The 16,628-nt window shown below is 46.9% G+C and overlaps 1 protein-coding gene across 15 annotated transcripts in view; it reads right to left on the bottom strand.

Annotated features, from left to right (window-relative positions):
- Positions 1 to 16,628, bottom strand: part of CELF4 (CUGBP Elav-like family member 4) — a 1,026,742-nt gene that overhangs the window by 177,745 nt on the left and 832,369 nt on the right. For all 15 annotated transcript variants that reach the window (XR_012798727.1, XM_075585050.1, XM_075585138.1 and 12 more), the window contains one exon: positions 12,779 to 12,858. Coding sequence is in view for 14 of the 15 variants with exons in the window: in XM_075585050.1 (XP_075441165.1) it covers positions 12,779 to 12,858 (80 nt within the window). In the remaining variant the exon portion in view is untranslated. The remainder of the gene's footprint in view (positions 1 to 12,778; positions 12,859 to 16,628) is intronic.

Raw genomic sequence — 16,628 nt, forward strand, 5'->3', positions numbered from 1 at the left:
CTTTTATCATTGTCCCCACTCCTTCATCACCACCTGCTACCAATTGGGTAATATCCCTAAAAGGGCAGGAACAAGACACCAAGATAGGACCACACTCACATTGGCCCGTGTGAGTGTTAGATCATACAATTTCATTTTAGTGGTTCATCAATACCCTATCCTCCCCCACATTGACGCCTCTATATACATATGCCTTAACCATATCCTCTCTTTTGTTTATATGAGAGGAAATCCTCCTGGAGTGGAAACACTGAACTACGAAGCAATAAGGACATACAACAAGAAGAAGAACTCACATCGCGGAGAGAAAAAGGATTATTGCAAGAGCACGGGATCCCCAAAGAAACCTTGATGAGACTGAGCTTACACAAGGCCGTGTAAGTTATATATTACAATTTTTTACCTTCTCACCCACATATACACATCTATGTATATTCGCCCTTTCAATTGGTCATCTGCCACCTGAGCTATTACGTTGGCTCAGGGTATAACCGCTCTATTTTTATATTACTAGACCCATTACACTGCCTGTTTCCCACAACTGTGCTCCCCCATCCTCTCTGTATTCATTGCTTACAAGGGTCCTGGATAGATCCTGCTGGGGTTCCGAGTCACAGGAGGACATCACTTGAAAATCACACTCAGGCAGTATCATACTCCGCTTTTTTATATTTCAGCTTATCTGACCTAGCTCTACAGAGATAGCGCCCGGGTACCTCCTCTAACACATTACTCCCAAGGTATTATGAGGCTATCCCCAGAGGGAGCTTCATAAGCCGCAGTCCCTAGATATAGTTAGACCCACCCCACAAGCGGGTCCATCACGGGCTCTCACCCAGATGGCCACACATTGGCAGGCCGCCCCGAGACGAGGGGGGAGATCTCTGGAGTAGTACTAGGCCCGTCAGTGGCTCCATGGATATGGAGCACTACTAGTGCTATAGAGCAAAAGGATTCAAGCAATACAAAGCCTCAGTACCTTCCTAGGGCTGATATGGGGGACAGCTAGGGAAGCCGCGCACACAGCAGAGGCCAGAAACATTTGACTGGAAATGCAAGATGATCTCTGTCTATAACATATGAGACTGTGCCTACCAGGTAATAAACTGATGTTTAAATGAATAAAGTTCCTGGCACCCATCATTGTGTATCAATGCCCAGCCTGCACCCTGTACAAGGTAATGCATCCTGAGCAGTCCTAACATCGACACTGATGTAAACTCATTAGGAGCCGAGCGGGTTATATTTGGCGCCCAACGTGGGGCTGGACCAGCAAATGAAGAAATTATGTTCTTTGTGTGGATTGCTCGTTTTGGAACTTTTGGAGCAAAGAGAATGCTTTTTCTAACATTTAACATTATGGACGATAAAAATGGAGACCGTAGTTCTCTCAGTATTGGGGCTCTGTGCAGCTCCTGCTGTAAGAACGATTTCCAATACTTAAGATTGTCTACTGATAGCTATGCAAGGTCTTCTCGATATCCAAAGGCTGATTCCAAAGGAAGAGACCAGATCTATCGAAAGCGGCTCAAAAGTATGAACGATAGACTATTTAAGCCATGATGTGTTGTGTGATATGATCCTGGCCTCATCGCCTAAAGTAGAAACCCTAGTGTGGGTTCTGTCAGGCACGCCCTTGTCCTAATGCGTGACCCGAATTAGTCAGCCGGACCGTGTGGTTCGGGACAGAGTTTATAGTATTAATGGGTATGACTATCCTTATATGACCGAGTATATGATGCGGATGTAGACAAGGTAGGAGGCCGCTAAGGCCTAAATCCAGCAACATGGGCACCCTATTATAGCGGAGTGCAAAGAAAGGGTAGATCAACTAACACTTATTTGGCACATCGGTTGGATCATATATCTAGACTGAGTAGAATATGTTGATGAGAAAGGGCACAAAAGAGTTCACACGGTAGGCACGGAAGAGTGCCATGATTCGTATACCCTATCCAGTCCATTATCACTAGGGAAGTAAGGGTCAACTACCATCTCTGACCTGTCGTAGGGGTTAGTCAAGTATATCAAATTATATGTGCCTAAGTCGCTACCCTCTGGTGTTACCATGTTACCTGTTTATTACTCTACCATATTACTGTTATGCAATAAATATACAGGCAGTCCTCGGTTATCCAACGTTCTGGAAGTAGCGTTGGATAGTGAAACCGTTGTAAAGTGAGTCCCATGTTAATGGGAGTCCCATGTTAATCAGTGGCGGTGAGCGTTGGGTAACGCATTCAGGCGTCAGATGACGCATTCCAGCATCGAAAAATGGCCCATAGGGTTGCATTGTAAAGCATTGGATATGCCATTCATTGTAAAGTGAAACGTTGGATAACGAGGACTACCTGTACCCTATTGCTAACCATGTCGTTTTTCATGACAGGGTGGGTAATGCCTATTATTAACACTGAAATTGAGATGGGTTATGATATTATAGTAGGGGCCAGAATGAATAAGACAGCAGAGTATCCTAGCTCTACTCATAGTGAGCTCTGCATAACCCACTAGAATGTCTATGGGTAGTACAGATGGAGAGGCTTATAATTAATGTCAGTGTGCTGTAAGAGTTGAGCGTAAGTGTGCTGTAAGAGGTGCGCGTAAGTGTGCTGTAAGAGGTGCGCGTACGTGTACTGTAAGAGGTGCGCGTAGGTGTGCTGTAAGAGGTGCGCGGAAGTGTGCTGTAAGAGGTGCGCGTACGTGTACTGTAAGAGGTGCGCGTAGGTGTGCTGTAAGAGGTGCGCGTAAGTGTGCTGTAAGAGGTGCGCGTAAGTGTGCTGTAAGAGGTGCGTGTATGTGTACTGTAAGAGGTGCGCGTAAGTGTGCTGTAAGAGGTGCGTGTACATGTGCTGTAAGAGGTGCGTGTACGTGTGCTGTAAGAGGTGCGCGTAAGTGTGCTGTAAGAGGTGCGCGTAAGTGTGCTATAAGAGGTGCGCGTAAGTGTGCTGTAAGAGGTGCGCGTAAGTGTGCTATAAGAGGTGCGCGTAAGTGTGCTGTAAGAGGTTTGCGTAAGGTTGCTGTAAGAGGTGCGCGTAAGTGTGCTGTAAGAGGTGCGCGTAAGTGTGCTGTAAGAGGTGCGCGTAAGTGTGCTGTAAGAGGTACGCGTAAGTGTGCTGTAAGAGGTGCGCGTAAGTGTGCTGTAAGAGGTACGCGTAAGTGTGCTGTAAGAGGTGCGCGTAAGTGTGCTGTAAGAGGTGCGCGTAAGTGTGCTGTAAGAGGTGCGTGTACATGTACTGTAAGAGGTGCGCGTAAGTGTGCTGTAAGAGGTGCGCGTAAGTGTGCTGTAAGAGGTGCGCGTAAGTGTGCTGTAAGAGGTGCGTGTACATGTGCTGTAAGAGGTGCGCGTAAGTGTGCTGTAAGAGGTGCACGTAAGTGTGCTGTAAGAGGTGCACGTAAGTGTGCTGTAAGAGGTGCGCGTAAGTGTGCTGTAAGAGGTGCGCGTAAGTGTGCTGTAAGAGGTGCGCGTAAGTGTGCTGTAAGAGGTGCACGTAAGTGTGCTGTAAGAGGTGCGTGTACATGTACTGTAAGAGGTGCGCGTAAGTGTACTGTAAGAGGTGCGCGTAAGTGTGCTGTAAGAGGTGCGCGTAAGTGTGCTGTAAGAGGTGCGTGTACATGTGCTGTAAGAGGTGCGCGTAAGTGTGCTGTAAGAGGTGCGCGTAAGTGTGCTGTAAGAGGTGCACGTAAGTGTGCTGTAAGAGGTGCACGTAAGTGTGCTGTAAGAGGTGCGCGTAAGTGTGCTGTAAGAGGTGCGTGTACATGTGCTGTAAGAGGTGCGCGTAAGTGTGCTGTAAGAGGTGCGCGTAAGTGTGCTGTAAGAGGTGCACGTAAGTGTGCTGTAAGAGGTGCACGTAAGTGTGCTGTAAGAGGTGCGCGTAAGTGTGCTGTAAGAGGTGCGCGTAAGTGTGCTGTAAGAGGTGCGCGTAAGTGTGCTGTAAGAGGTGCGTGTACATGTGCTGTAAGAGGTGCGTGTACGTGTGCTGTAAGAGGTGCGCGTAAGTGTGCTGTAAGAGGTGCGCGTAAGTGTGCTATAAGAGGTGCGCGTAAGTGTGCTGTAAGAGGTGCGCGTAAGTGTGCTATAAGAGGTGCGCGTAAGTGTGCTGTAAGAGGTTTGCGTAAGGTTGCTGTAAGAGGTGCGCGTAAGTGTGCTGTAAGAGGTGCGCGTAAGTGTGCTGTAAGAGGTGCGCGTAAGTGTGCTGTAAGAGGTACGCGTAAGTGTGCTGTAAGAGGTGCGCGTAAGTGTGCTGTAAGAGGTACGCGTAAGTGTGCTGTAAGAGGTGCGCGTAAGTGTGCTGTAAGAGGTGCGCGTAAGTGTGCTGTAAGAGGTGCGTGTACATGTACTGTAAGAGGTGCGCGTAAGTGTGCTGTAAGAGGTGCGCGTAAGTGTGCTGTAAGAGGTGCGCGTAAGTGTGCTGTAAGAGGTGCGTGTACATGTGCTGTAAGAGGTGCGCGTAAGTGTGCTGTAAGAGGTGCACGTAAGTGTGCTGTAAGAGGTGCACGTAAGTGTGCTGTAAGAGGTGCGCGTAAGTGTGCTGTAAGAGGTGCGCGTAAGTGTGCTGTAAGAGGTGCGCGTAAGTGTGCTGTAAGAGGTGCACGTAAGTGTGCTGTAAGAGGTGCGTGTACATGTACTGTAAGAGGTGCGCGTAAGTGTACTGTAAGAGGTGCGCGTAAGTGTGCTGTAAGAGGTGCGCGTAAGTGTGCTGTAAGAGGTGCGTGTACATGTGCTGTAAGAGGTGCGCGTAAGTGTGCTGTAAGAGGTGCGCGTAAGTGTGCTGTAAGAGGTGCACGTAAGTGTGCTGTAAGAGGTGCACGTAAGTGTGCTGTAAGAGGTGCGCGTAAGTGTGCTGTAAGAGGTGCGTGTACATGTGCTGTAAGAGGTGCGCGTAAGTGTGCTGTAAGAGGTGCGCGTAAGTGTGCTGTAAGAGGTGCACGTAAGTGTGCTGTAAGAGGTGCACGTAAGTGTGCTGTAAGAGGTGCGCGTAAGTGTGCTGTAAGAGGTGCGCGTAAGTGTGCTGTAAGAGGTGCGCGTAAGTGTGCTGTAAGAGGTGCACGTAAGTGTGCTGTAAGAGGTGCGTGTACATGTACTGTAAGAGGTGCGCGTAAGTGTACTGTAAGAGGTGCGCGTAAGTGTGCTGTAAGAGGTGCGCGTAAGTGTGCTGTAAGAGGTGCGTGTACATGTGCTGTAAGAGGTGCGCGTAAGTGTGCTGTAAGAGGTGCGCGTAAGTGTGCTGTAAGAGGTGCACGTAAGTGTGCTGTAAGAGGTGCACGTAAGTGTGCTGTAAGAGGTGCGCGTAAGTGTGCTGTAAGAGGTGCGTGTACATGTGCTGTAAGAGGTGCGCGTAAGTGTGCTGTAAGAGGTGCGCGTAAGTGTGCTGTAAGAGGTGCGCGTAAGTGTTCGCTTCCCTGTTAGACTTCTAAGAGCAGCTATAAGTAAGAACCGGCGTGTTCTCAGCAGTGATGGTAACTGCCATGAGTCCAGTTTGTATATGGTACACTAAGAGTTATCAAAAGTCTGTACCAGTGACTTATACCAGAGACTAAGGGGCCTATTCTATAAGGCTTCATAAAAACGAATCGCTGGGCCGGTCACGCCGCCATTTTCATAGAGAGCTGCACAGAGATAGCCGCCTCCCCCTGCGCATATCTCGCAGGCTTTTAATAAAAAAAATGAATACTAGTGTACGTGAGCAGGGGGTCTCCGGAGCAGCACCGCGTTGATTTCATGTCCGGGGATCTCCTGCTTCCCGAGATACAGAACCCGTTATGGGGTGCCGGTATCGCCTATAAATTTGTATTCTTTTGCTGTTTTGGTGATAGATCATTTTTATTCATGTGTACTATTAGGCTTCTTAATTCTTTTATTGTTGGGGTGTTTAGGTGCTTGTGTATTTCTTTTATTCTTGTGTATTTTTGGCCTTAATGACTTTTATTAGCTTGACCATTGAGTGCTATAGTGGCTTTTCATGACCATATTATATGGGTATGATGAACCACTGTGCCAATCAGTGGGTAGAGGGTGGGTATAGTGGGCCCTGGGTAGTGGTTAGGCCTCTCGGGTGGGTAGCGGGGAACGGGGGTTAACCCCTTAATTACTATAGCGGTTATTAATCGCTATGGTGATAAAGGGGTTGGGGGCTGTAACAGGGGACTTATCCCTGTTCAGGTAATGTGCCTCTAATCCAGCAGTGTGGTGGTTAACTGCTGGTAGTCAATTAACAAAACACCACCTGCCTGATTAGATGGCTTAGAATGCCTGTCTTTTGAAACAGGAAGTGAGAACTCCTTAGCTGTGACTGAGAGCTGAACTTGGGAGAGAGAGCAGAGATTGTCTTTGACTCTCACAACAGTCTTGAGCCCTGCCAGAAGAAACAGCAGAGCTGCTTACAAGACACAGGGAAAACTTCTAAACCTGTATGCTGACCAACCCTGGAGACAAGGCAGCTGAAGCAGGAACAGTTAAGATTTTCCCTCCAAACCACAAGGAACAGATAAGACTTTCATTCTTAAAAGACTGCTTATATCTGCTTATTGCATGCTACTGTATGTGTTTGGGGCTGCGAGAACTGCTTGACTAAGGGAGATGTGAATTATTGCATAGTGTTTCACTAGAAATACTCCCAAGTGAATAGAAGCTTTGTTCCCTCCCCTGTGTTTGGATGAATTTCCTGATGAAAAGGAAATGCACAATAAAGCCTTATTATAATTTCACAACGACTCCAAGTGTGTACCTCTGTGAACGTCCATCTACAGGGGCCATTAGATTGTATTTTTTCATGTATTCTTGTTGGCATTGAGTACATGGACCTGGAGTATGCTGACGAGGACACCCTTCATGATGGCAGGGGTAAGTAGACAGTTTTATTTACTTTATTTATGCTGGCTGGCTAATGTTTGATTTTATAATGGGCAGATGAGCTATTATCCATATCTGGATAATAGTTATTTTGCCCATTAATGTACTGTATGTGTTGTGGGGGGTTATTGGGGGTAGAGGAGGTGGGTAGTAGTGTTGTTGTGTTTTGCAATGTTTAGTGTGGGTAGCGAGGATGGGTGAAGTTGGTATTTGGCCCTTGGTGGTGGTTTATACCTACCGGGTGGGTAGCGGGATGGGTTAAAACTTAGCGGTATTAACCGCAAAGGTAATTAAGGGGTTAACTCCACTCGCAACCCCCCCGCAAGACCTAACACCCACCACAGGCCAAATACCACATTCACCCACCCTGCTACCCACAATAAACATGGCACTGGTAGTTAACCCCTCCATTGCCTTGGCGGTCAGACACTAGGGTAATGAGGTATCCTGTAAATGCATTTTTATTGCATGGGATTCATGCCGGGGGTCTCCGGTGCTGATATTAATGGATATTAGCTCCGGAGACTCCCGGCATCAATCCGGTGCAGGAAAAGTCCTCTCTCGCTGTCTTCTCAGGAGATTCTCTCCAGCTTCACGTCAACTTTTCCTGGCGTGAGGATTTTGGGAGAGACTCGCCATTCTAGAGCCGCGATTATCCTCAATAAACTAATCAAGGCTACTGGAATTGCACGAGTTTCAGAACCTGCCGATAAGGGGCTTATCGGCGCTCACCCGGCGATGTGTTTTGGACGGCTGAAAAAAATGGCGATTCAGGCCTTTATCGCCCACTTATCGAGGCTTACTGATAGCAGTAGGCATTTTGGCCGAAAAGGCCTCGATATGTGGCTTATCGAGGCTTATAGAATAGGCCCTTAGGCCTTGGACATAGTAAGCGCTTAGGTGCTGCCGCTCGCTCTCGCTTGCTGCCGCTCGCTCTACCAGGAGCTTTTTGCTGTCCTTGCAGAGGAGACAGCAAGCGCTTGGGAGGCGGGTATCACTGTGTGTGTGTGTCACTTTGAAGTGATCTGTGTGTTTGTGTGTCACTGGGGAACGTGTGTGTGTGTGTGTGTGTGTGTGTGTGTGTGTGTGTGTGTGTGTGTGTGTGTGTGTGTGTGTGTGTGTGTATATTATATAATATTTAAAAAATTTAAAAAAAGACATGTGAGAGTAAATTATTTATTAACATTGTGCAACTTTGATAAATATATTCGCGCACACACATCACACACCACACATACACATACACACTGGTACACACACACATACACACACATGCACACACATACACACATACACGCACACATACACACTGGTACACACACACACACACACACATACACACACTCACACATGGACACACACACATACATGCACACACACACACACATGCACACACACATACATACACACACACACATACATACATACACACACACACACACACACACACACATGCATGCACATGCACATGCACACACACACACACACACATATATGCACACACACACATACATGCACACACACACAGACACACGGGGCAGAAGGGGGCACATCACCCGCTCCCCCCCGGCAGCGCAAGCCCCCTCCATCTCCCGCAGGCTGACAGCCACAGGGATCGGGCAGATGGAGGCACATCACCCGCTCCCCCCCGGCAGCGCAAGCCCCCTCCATCTCCCGCAGGCTGACAGCCACAGGGATCGGGCAGATGGAGGCACATCACCCGCTCACCCCCGGCAGCGCAAGCCCCTCCATCTCCCGCAGGCTGACAGCCACAGGGATCGGGCAGATGGAGGCACATCACCCGCTCACCCCCGGCAGCGCAAGCCCCCTCCATCTCCCGCAGGCTGACAGCCACAGGGATCGGGCAGATGGAGGCACATCACCCGCTCCCCCCCGGCAGCGCAAGCCCCCTCCATCTCCCGCAGGCTGACAGCCACAGGGATCGGGCAGATGGAGGCACATCACCTGCTCACCCCCGGCAGCGCAAGCCCCCTCCATCTCCCGCAGGCTGACAGCCACAGGGATCGGGCAGATGGAGGCACATCACCCGCTCCCCCCCGGCAGCGCAAGCCCCCTCCATCTCCCGCAGGCTGACAGCCACAGGGATCGGGCAGATGGAGGCACATCACCCGCTCACCCCCGGCAGCGCAAGCCCCCTCCATCTCCAGCAGGCTGACAGCCACAGGGATCGGGCAGAAGGTACACTCACTCCGCTGGCGCCAGACCCCGTTCACATTTCCCTGCTCTCCTTCCATTGGTTGCTGAGGCGTCACGTGAGCGGACTCAGCGCGTGAATTTAAAATTTCACTGTCGGCTCTGTTCAAGCGCGCCTCAGCAAGCAACGGAAAGCATGCGCGAGCCCCTACATAAGCCGCTTTAATTGCGACTGTAGGGGCTCAGTGGCAAGCAGCAGCAAGCGAGAGCAAGCGAGAGCAAGCAAGCAGTAACCATGCCCTGGGCCTTATAAGTAAGAACATGTGTGTTCTACACAGTGAGGTAACTGCTGCAGGCTCAGTTTGTGCCTAGTGTAAGTATAGCAGTACTAGGAGTTACCAATACGTCTGTGCAAGTATTATGTACTGAGTCCTGTGCCATGGTATTCACAGTACTGTTACTTTCAGTGTGTACCTTGGAAAAAGAAATGCATGGTCCTGTCGCAATGTATTATGTACAGGAATGTGTATTGTGTTATGTTCAAGTGTATCCATGATCTAGTTATAGGATGTTGTGGACTACTACAGTCTTAAGGGGTTAACTGCGTAGAGTGACAGAGAGTAACGCCCCTTCTCTATCACATGGCTCTGGGTTGAGCCCTGCAGACCTTTGTGCCTGGAGACAGTGACATCATGCTAGGCTATCAACAGAGGGGGAAAGCTTCTGGAAGATCAGATCTCAGGAGGAGCTGGAGAAGAGGGATCTCAATGTGAATAGTTATGTAAGTCCCTATGTGTAGGATAGGTTCCCCATCCCTTTTATTGTTTTCAGTTAGGGAAAGTACCCTGTGTTATTAGAGTCCCACCAAGACTGTCTGGCATTACTCTCAAGGTATTATCAGAGACAGGCTATGCCCAGAGGGAGCTTGACAAGCCGCAGTCCCTAGGTATAATTAGACCCACGCCGCAGGTGGGTCCATCACTGGCTCTCGCCCAGAAGGCCACTCAGTGGCAGGCCGCCCGAGATGAGGGGGCAGATCTCCGGTGGAGTAGTAGTACTAGGCCTCCGTGCTGACGTCAGTGGACCAGTGAGGATGACACGCAGCGGATGCGTTCCATAGAGTTATGGAACAAGGAGGAAAGAACCGGACCGACCAAAGTCTACCATTTGGATCATGTGAGGACGGCAGATACTGTAGCGTGTTGACGTCAGCGGACCAATGAGGATGACACGCAGCGTACAGAGGAGCTGGATGCGTTCCACGGAGCTAGGAAGCAAGGAGGAAAGGATCGGACCTACCGGGCACCACCATTTGGAACACGTGATGACGACAGGATGTATGATGATGCCGAACGGCGAGGGGGATACGCATGATGTTTTGTGAAACCTACTGGAGCTGAATTGGCACATGCGAATACAATCTCGGATAATTAACAGAGGGCATCATGGGAAGGTGGGGGTTATAAAAAGGACTGCATAAGACTTTGATATTATGCCACTAGATTTCACTTGAAAAAGACCTACGGGTCGAACGTCGTGTACTGGCTCACAATAAATTGGAATCATTTCAAAATCCATATGTGCCTTGTGTTGCTTTTCCCATTGTAGTACTAGGCCCGCCAGAATCCATGGATATGGAGCAATACCAGCGCTATAGAGCAGAGGGATTCTTTAGGCAGATCAAGCACTACAAAGCCTCAGCACCTTCCTAGTGGGCCAAGATAGGGGCAGCTAGGGAAGCCACTCACACAGTATAGGCCAGGGGTCTCCAAACTCAGTCCTCAAGGGCCACCAACAGGCCGGCTTTTATGGATATCCTTGCTTCAGCACAGGTGGCTGAATCAGTGGCTCAATTGAAGACTGAGCCACTGATTGAGCTACCTGTGCTAAAGCAATGATATCCACACAACCTGGCTTGGTGGTGGCCCTTGAGTACTGAGTTTAGAGACCTCTGGTATAGGCCAAAGACATGTTACTGGAAATACAAGATGACCTCAGTACATGACCTGCGACACTGTGCCTTCCAGATACAGTAATAAACTGCTGTTTGAAGGACTAAAGTTCCTGGCGCCCATCATTGTACCCACGCTCCCAGCCTGCAAGAGGCCTCCACCCTGACCAAGGTTATGGATCCTGAGCAGCCCTAACACCGACACTGATGTCAACACCCTAGGAGCGGGGCAGAGAGGATTACATATAAATGGGATAAAAAGGGGGTGTTTTAATATTGTCTGAAGCAGACGGGCGGGTTATTTTCAATCGACTCGAACGGGCGCTGTGAACCATGGAAAATAAGTTTCAGAGCTGAAATGTGGCACTTTTGGTGAGAGGATTCTCCAGCGCCGTCTAGTGGTGGCTGAGCAAATAGCACATGGGACATCTTCAAACTTAACACTCAACTCTCTAGTACCCCGTATTCTAATACTTCACTCCGTATTACTCAGCATTCTAATACTTTAATTCGCAGCATTCTTATACTCAGTACTATATTATGCAATACTCTAATACTCAGCATTCTAATACTCAGCAATGTATTTTTCAGCACTCTTATATCCAGTATTCTAATAATCAGCGCTGTATTGCGCAGTACTTTAATTTGCAGCATTCTTATACTCAGTGCTGTATTATGCAATGCTCTAATACTCAGCATTCTAATACTCAGCGCTGTATTGCGCAGTACTTTAATTTGCAGCATTCTTATACTCAGTGCTGTATTATGCAATGCTCTAATACTCAGCATTCTAATACTCAGCGCTGTATTGCGCAATACTTTAATTTGCAGCATTCTTATACTCAGTGCTGTATTATGCAATGCTCTAATACTCAGCATTCTAATACTCAGCGCTGTATTGCGCAGTACTTTAATTTGCAGCATTCTTATACTCAGTGCTGTATTATGCAATGCTCTAATACTCAGCATTCTAATAATCAGCGCTGTATTGCGCAGTACTTTAATTTGCAGCATTCTTATACTCAGTGCTGTATTATGCAATGCTCTAATACTCAGCATTCTAATACTCAGCGCTGTATTGCGCAGTACTTTAATTTGCAGCATTCTTATACTCAGTGCTGTATTATGCAATGCTCTAATACTCAGCATTCTAATACTCAGCGCTGTATTGCTCAGCAGTCTAATATCCAGTATTCTAATACTCTGCTGTATTGCTGTGCACTTTAATACTCAGCATTCTAATATCAGAATAGCATCTCACTTGAGCATGTTAATCTTAGATAGACTGTATTTTGTAAATCTGCTTCACTATACATTCAGTGGTTATTCTTTACACTGCGATAGTGCTCATCGGGGCACTTTCGCCCTAAAACTCCTATTGACTTAATTGGGAGTTTCTATGTACTAGCACCCTGATTGGCACAATCAAAGTTTCAGGGAGCCCTTAAAGTAACCACTGCATACTCTATTTGCTGCTGTTATTAGAGGGGAACACAATACGGTTACCTGCAGCCCCGTATAAATTAGAACTCAATTTTGCTTCCATAGAAGGATCACAAAACATGTTATGAAATATTTGGAATTATGCAGGGCTCTATTTACTAAATAGTGCTAATCCATAAGGTATGACCCATTTAAGAGAATAGGCCTTAGGTGTCATATGGATTTGCACTGTTTAGTAAATATGGCCCATAGGGCTTATGCTGTCATACTCCCAAGTAAGTCAATGAGGGACACTGCAGGAACAAGGGTGCCTGTGTTAGCGCCGATGCGCGTCACACTGACGGGGCGCCGGATCCAGCCATGCAGTCTTTACTCACCGGCATAGTCTGACTTCCGTGCAAGGCATTGATAGCCGCCTGCGCTTCCGCGTGCGATGAATATTTCACAAATGCGCACCCTGCAAGGGAGAGAAACAACACAGTCACGTTACTCCCCGGCGGCAGCAGATGGGTGCCAGCATTGCTGCATGCATGAACCGTACTATCTTATCGAGAAACAAATGAAAAACAGGACGTGTTCCACCAGCTGCCCAGGCGTTAATATTTATTAGCTGCTGGTCAGAATCAGACAAATCAATCATGGGCCAATATAGGCACCGAGCTGCCCCCTCACCATGGTCCTACTTTGGAGCGGGGTCATACCCATGCCGGATGAAGTTCACCCAAGGCGACCGATTGCGGAAGCTGGACCCGACTTCCCATAGAGCCTAACATCCGTGTGGTGGACCCCTCTGGGAGGGAATGGATGGAACCCACTCCACAGGTAGGGGTTCTAGGTGGAGGGCCCTGTAGAATGGCCAGAACACTGGTCCGGCTGCTAAAACAAGTGGCAGTACGGCGTTCCAGCGCATGGGAGGATGGGCTCCTAAGAGTCTTAGGCTTTGGTACAGCCAAATCGGCAATAGTTCTGACGACTGCTAATGGTTACATGTAAGACGCCCATGAATTTATCTTACTGGTACCATATTTGCATGCAGTGATTGAGATAAAGTGGTATGGATATAGTGATTAAGATGCATCGATCCGCAGAGACTGTGACCTTTCTAAGAATCAGTAAATATCTGTCTAAGAAACTGTAGTTCAAGTAATTAAAATGATTAAAAATCTGGGAGGCTGCGAAATGTTTGTTAGTTTTAAAGGAAATACCAAGCTGCCTTTTGCAAAGTTCATTGAGAGATCAATTGCCACGGAACAGCATTCGGCAAAAACAGGTACCGTACTCTGGCCCCTAACACAACAATCCATCACCTCCCAAGTAAATCCATTTTCTTTAACAGAAGAGAAGGTGGAACGCGAAAATTGCAAATATAAGTAGTGGTAGTTTGGGATAGTAAATAAAATAGTGGCCCTAGTACACTTCGACTACAGCCACATGTATATGTATGTTTGTATGTATATGTATATATCCAGTGGTCGAAAAATCACCAAAAAATCTACTAGCCACACAAAAAAATCTACTCTCCACCTAGTACCAAACGTGTGCTGCTTGGGCCAATAGGAGCTCGCCACGATGTTAAATGCACTCGCCCGGGGCGAGCAAATGTATAGGTTTGTCGAACACTGTATATATCTACATATATATATATATATAGATATATATATATCTATAGATATATATATATCTATATATATATATATATATATATATATATATATATATATATATATATGCAAATATAGCTGTATGCTCATCTGCATGTCTTAGGCAGGTCTGCAACCCCGCCTTTCCCCATTATCACCCAGCATACAGCACTTCCACTGTAGCAAGGGATTCTGGGAAATGACATGCAAATGAGCACACAGTGTCACTTTTTGCCTCAATAACCATTTTTAACATGGTTCCCTATAGGCTTAAGCTTGCTGCATGGTCACAGCTTTGAGCACAGCCAGGTATATATACACAGACATACACATGTATTTGCATGTAGATATATATATATATATATATATCTATATATATATATATATATATAGATATATATATATATACACAGACATACACATGTATTTGCATGTAGATATATATATATATATATATATATATATATATATATATATATATATGCAAATATAGCTGTATGCTCATCTGCATGTCTTAGGCAGGTCTGCAACCCCGCCTTTCCCCATTATCACCCAGCATACAGCACTTCCACTGCAGCAAGGGATTCTGGGAAATGACATGCAAATGAGCACACAGTGTCACTTTTTGCCTCAATAACCATTTTTAACATGGTTCCCTATAATACAAACGCATAGTTATATTCAATACAGAAACGACATCAAAGTGATGCCAAATGCCATGCAAGTGACCCATAACCAAACTACCCTTTGACGTTATCATCAAATAGTCAATCACTCCCCTGTTAATGGTTCTCCCATATAAGAGAGCTGCATGCAAATGCTCTTTTCCATTTCAGTCTATAAGATATCACAGGCTGTATCGTTAACGCTACATACACAATATGCCCTTTGGCACAGAAAATGCCATGGTATATGCTGAAACTGGACTTTTCTTGTGCTTTATGAATACCTTCCTGCACTGTCATATCTTCCTGCTGTGCACTGCACAAATAAACCCGGCTTGTCATATATCAGGTGACAAGCGTCAGCCACGCCGCTCCCTTCTACATGATGTACTGCAGAAGGTGGCAATCAATAGACAGTGAGGTCATTACACAGCGGAGCAGAAGTCTTGGCAAACTAACGTTCAGTACAACACAAACTGCAGACGTCACCCGGAATTCAGTGTAACGGAGGAACACGATGCAGGGTGCTACTGGATTCAAGTGAAAGCACTTTGCAAAACAGTTGTACGTTTGCATATTTCCTGACCCGGGTCTTTATATAAAGTACATCCAAGGAGGAAAATGAGTAAATGATTACGCTTCAATCATTAAATTCCCAGCCTGTGCAGGGGGGTTTGCCGACTTCATGAAACCCTTATACAAATACGAAGGCGACGGGTTACTGGGACAGTCCACATGGGCAAAAACGAATGATATTAATTTTCATATTTAATATTCTTTATTAAATGTAATACGACGTTTCTTTATTAAATGTGATAGTACGCAGTGGGCTATATGTACTCAAGTCTCCTGGCTGCAAAACTGAAGCACAACCAGTGAAAAACCAGCACCATATTGATCAGAGCAAAGGAATCACACGGAGAGCAATTTGAGTTTTCCTTTTGATAAATTGGGTGCAATTCTTTAGCACTGTTTGTTTCAGTTTTACAGCCGGGAGACTCAAGTAAATAACCCCTGATATGGCTAAAGCAAAGTCAGTGTAGGAGACACAGGGAACGGTTTAGGCATTGCGCTCGTGGGACGGGTGTTGTCCAGATTTAGAAGTAGAATAGCAGAGTACAGGTGCTCGTTACATGTGATTCGTCATAGGAAGTATGGCCATATCATCACAGCATTTTCATCCTGGAACGGGACATGATATCACTGAGCTGCCAAAGCCGAAGATCAGAGAGGGGATCTGACTCTAGTGTTATCTCTCACAGGAAAGTGCTGAACTGGACAGCAGGGATACCACAAGACATTCAACTGCGATAGCGCCCCACACTGCATTATTGCAGTTTAATAAATAACCCCCTAAGACTCACAAACATTCATATCGCGAGAGAGGTTATATAAAGATTGTGAACCTCTCACCCCCCCTCCCCCCAAAAAAAACATTTATTGATCATGTAAACATTAAAGTTTTCAAATTATGTCAGCCCTCTAGTTCCCTATGGACTTACAGTGTTGTGTGGTCCACGACGCCACAGGCCCTTACAACGTACCTTGTATGTCATGGCACTAAGCTTGTTTTACTTAGGCCGATTACAATCAGCCGTAACCTGCATGGAAGGTGAGGACCCTCCCCTTCCGTCGACGTCTCTGCAATGATGTCGAGAGATCATGTGATGGCTCAGGAGCGATTTCATGATCAGGAAGTAACAGAGAAGGCCATGGCTATGGAGGTGGCAGGACCCTCCGGAACTTAATGGGTTAAATAGTAGGGTGAGCATACGTCCGTTTTTTTTCAGGATTGTCCCGATTTTTAGGCTTGTGTGCCGGTGTCGCGACGACTTTTCAAAAAGTCCCAAATTTCCCGTTTTCTCGCGCCGGTCATGAATGCACTGCCACTAAGAGCCTATTGCGCATGCGCGGCAGGCAAG

This window comes from Ascaphus truei, chromosome 1 (assembly GCF_040206685.1).
Source record: "Ascaphus truei isolate aAscTru1 chromosome 1, aAscTru1.hap1, whole genome shotgun sequence".
Classification (NCBI taxonomy): Eukaryota; Metazoa; Chordata; class Amphibia; order Anura; family Ascaphidae; genus Ascaphus; species Ascaphus truei.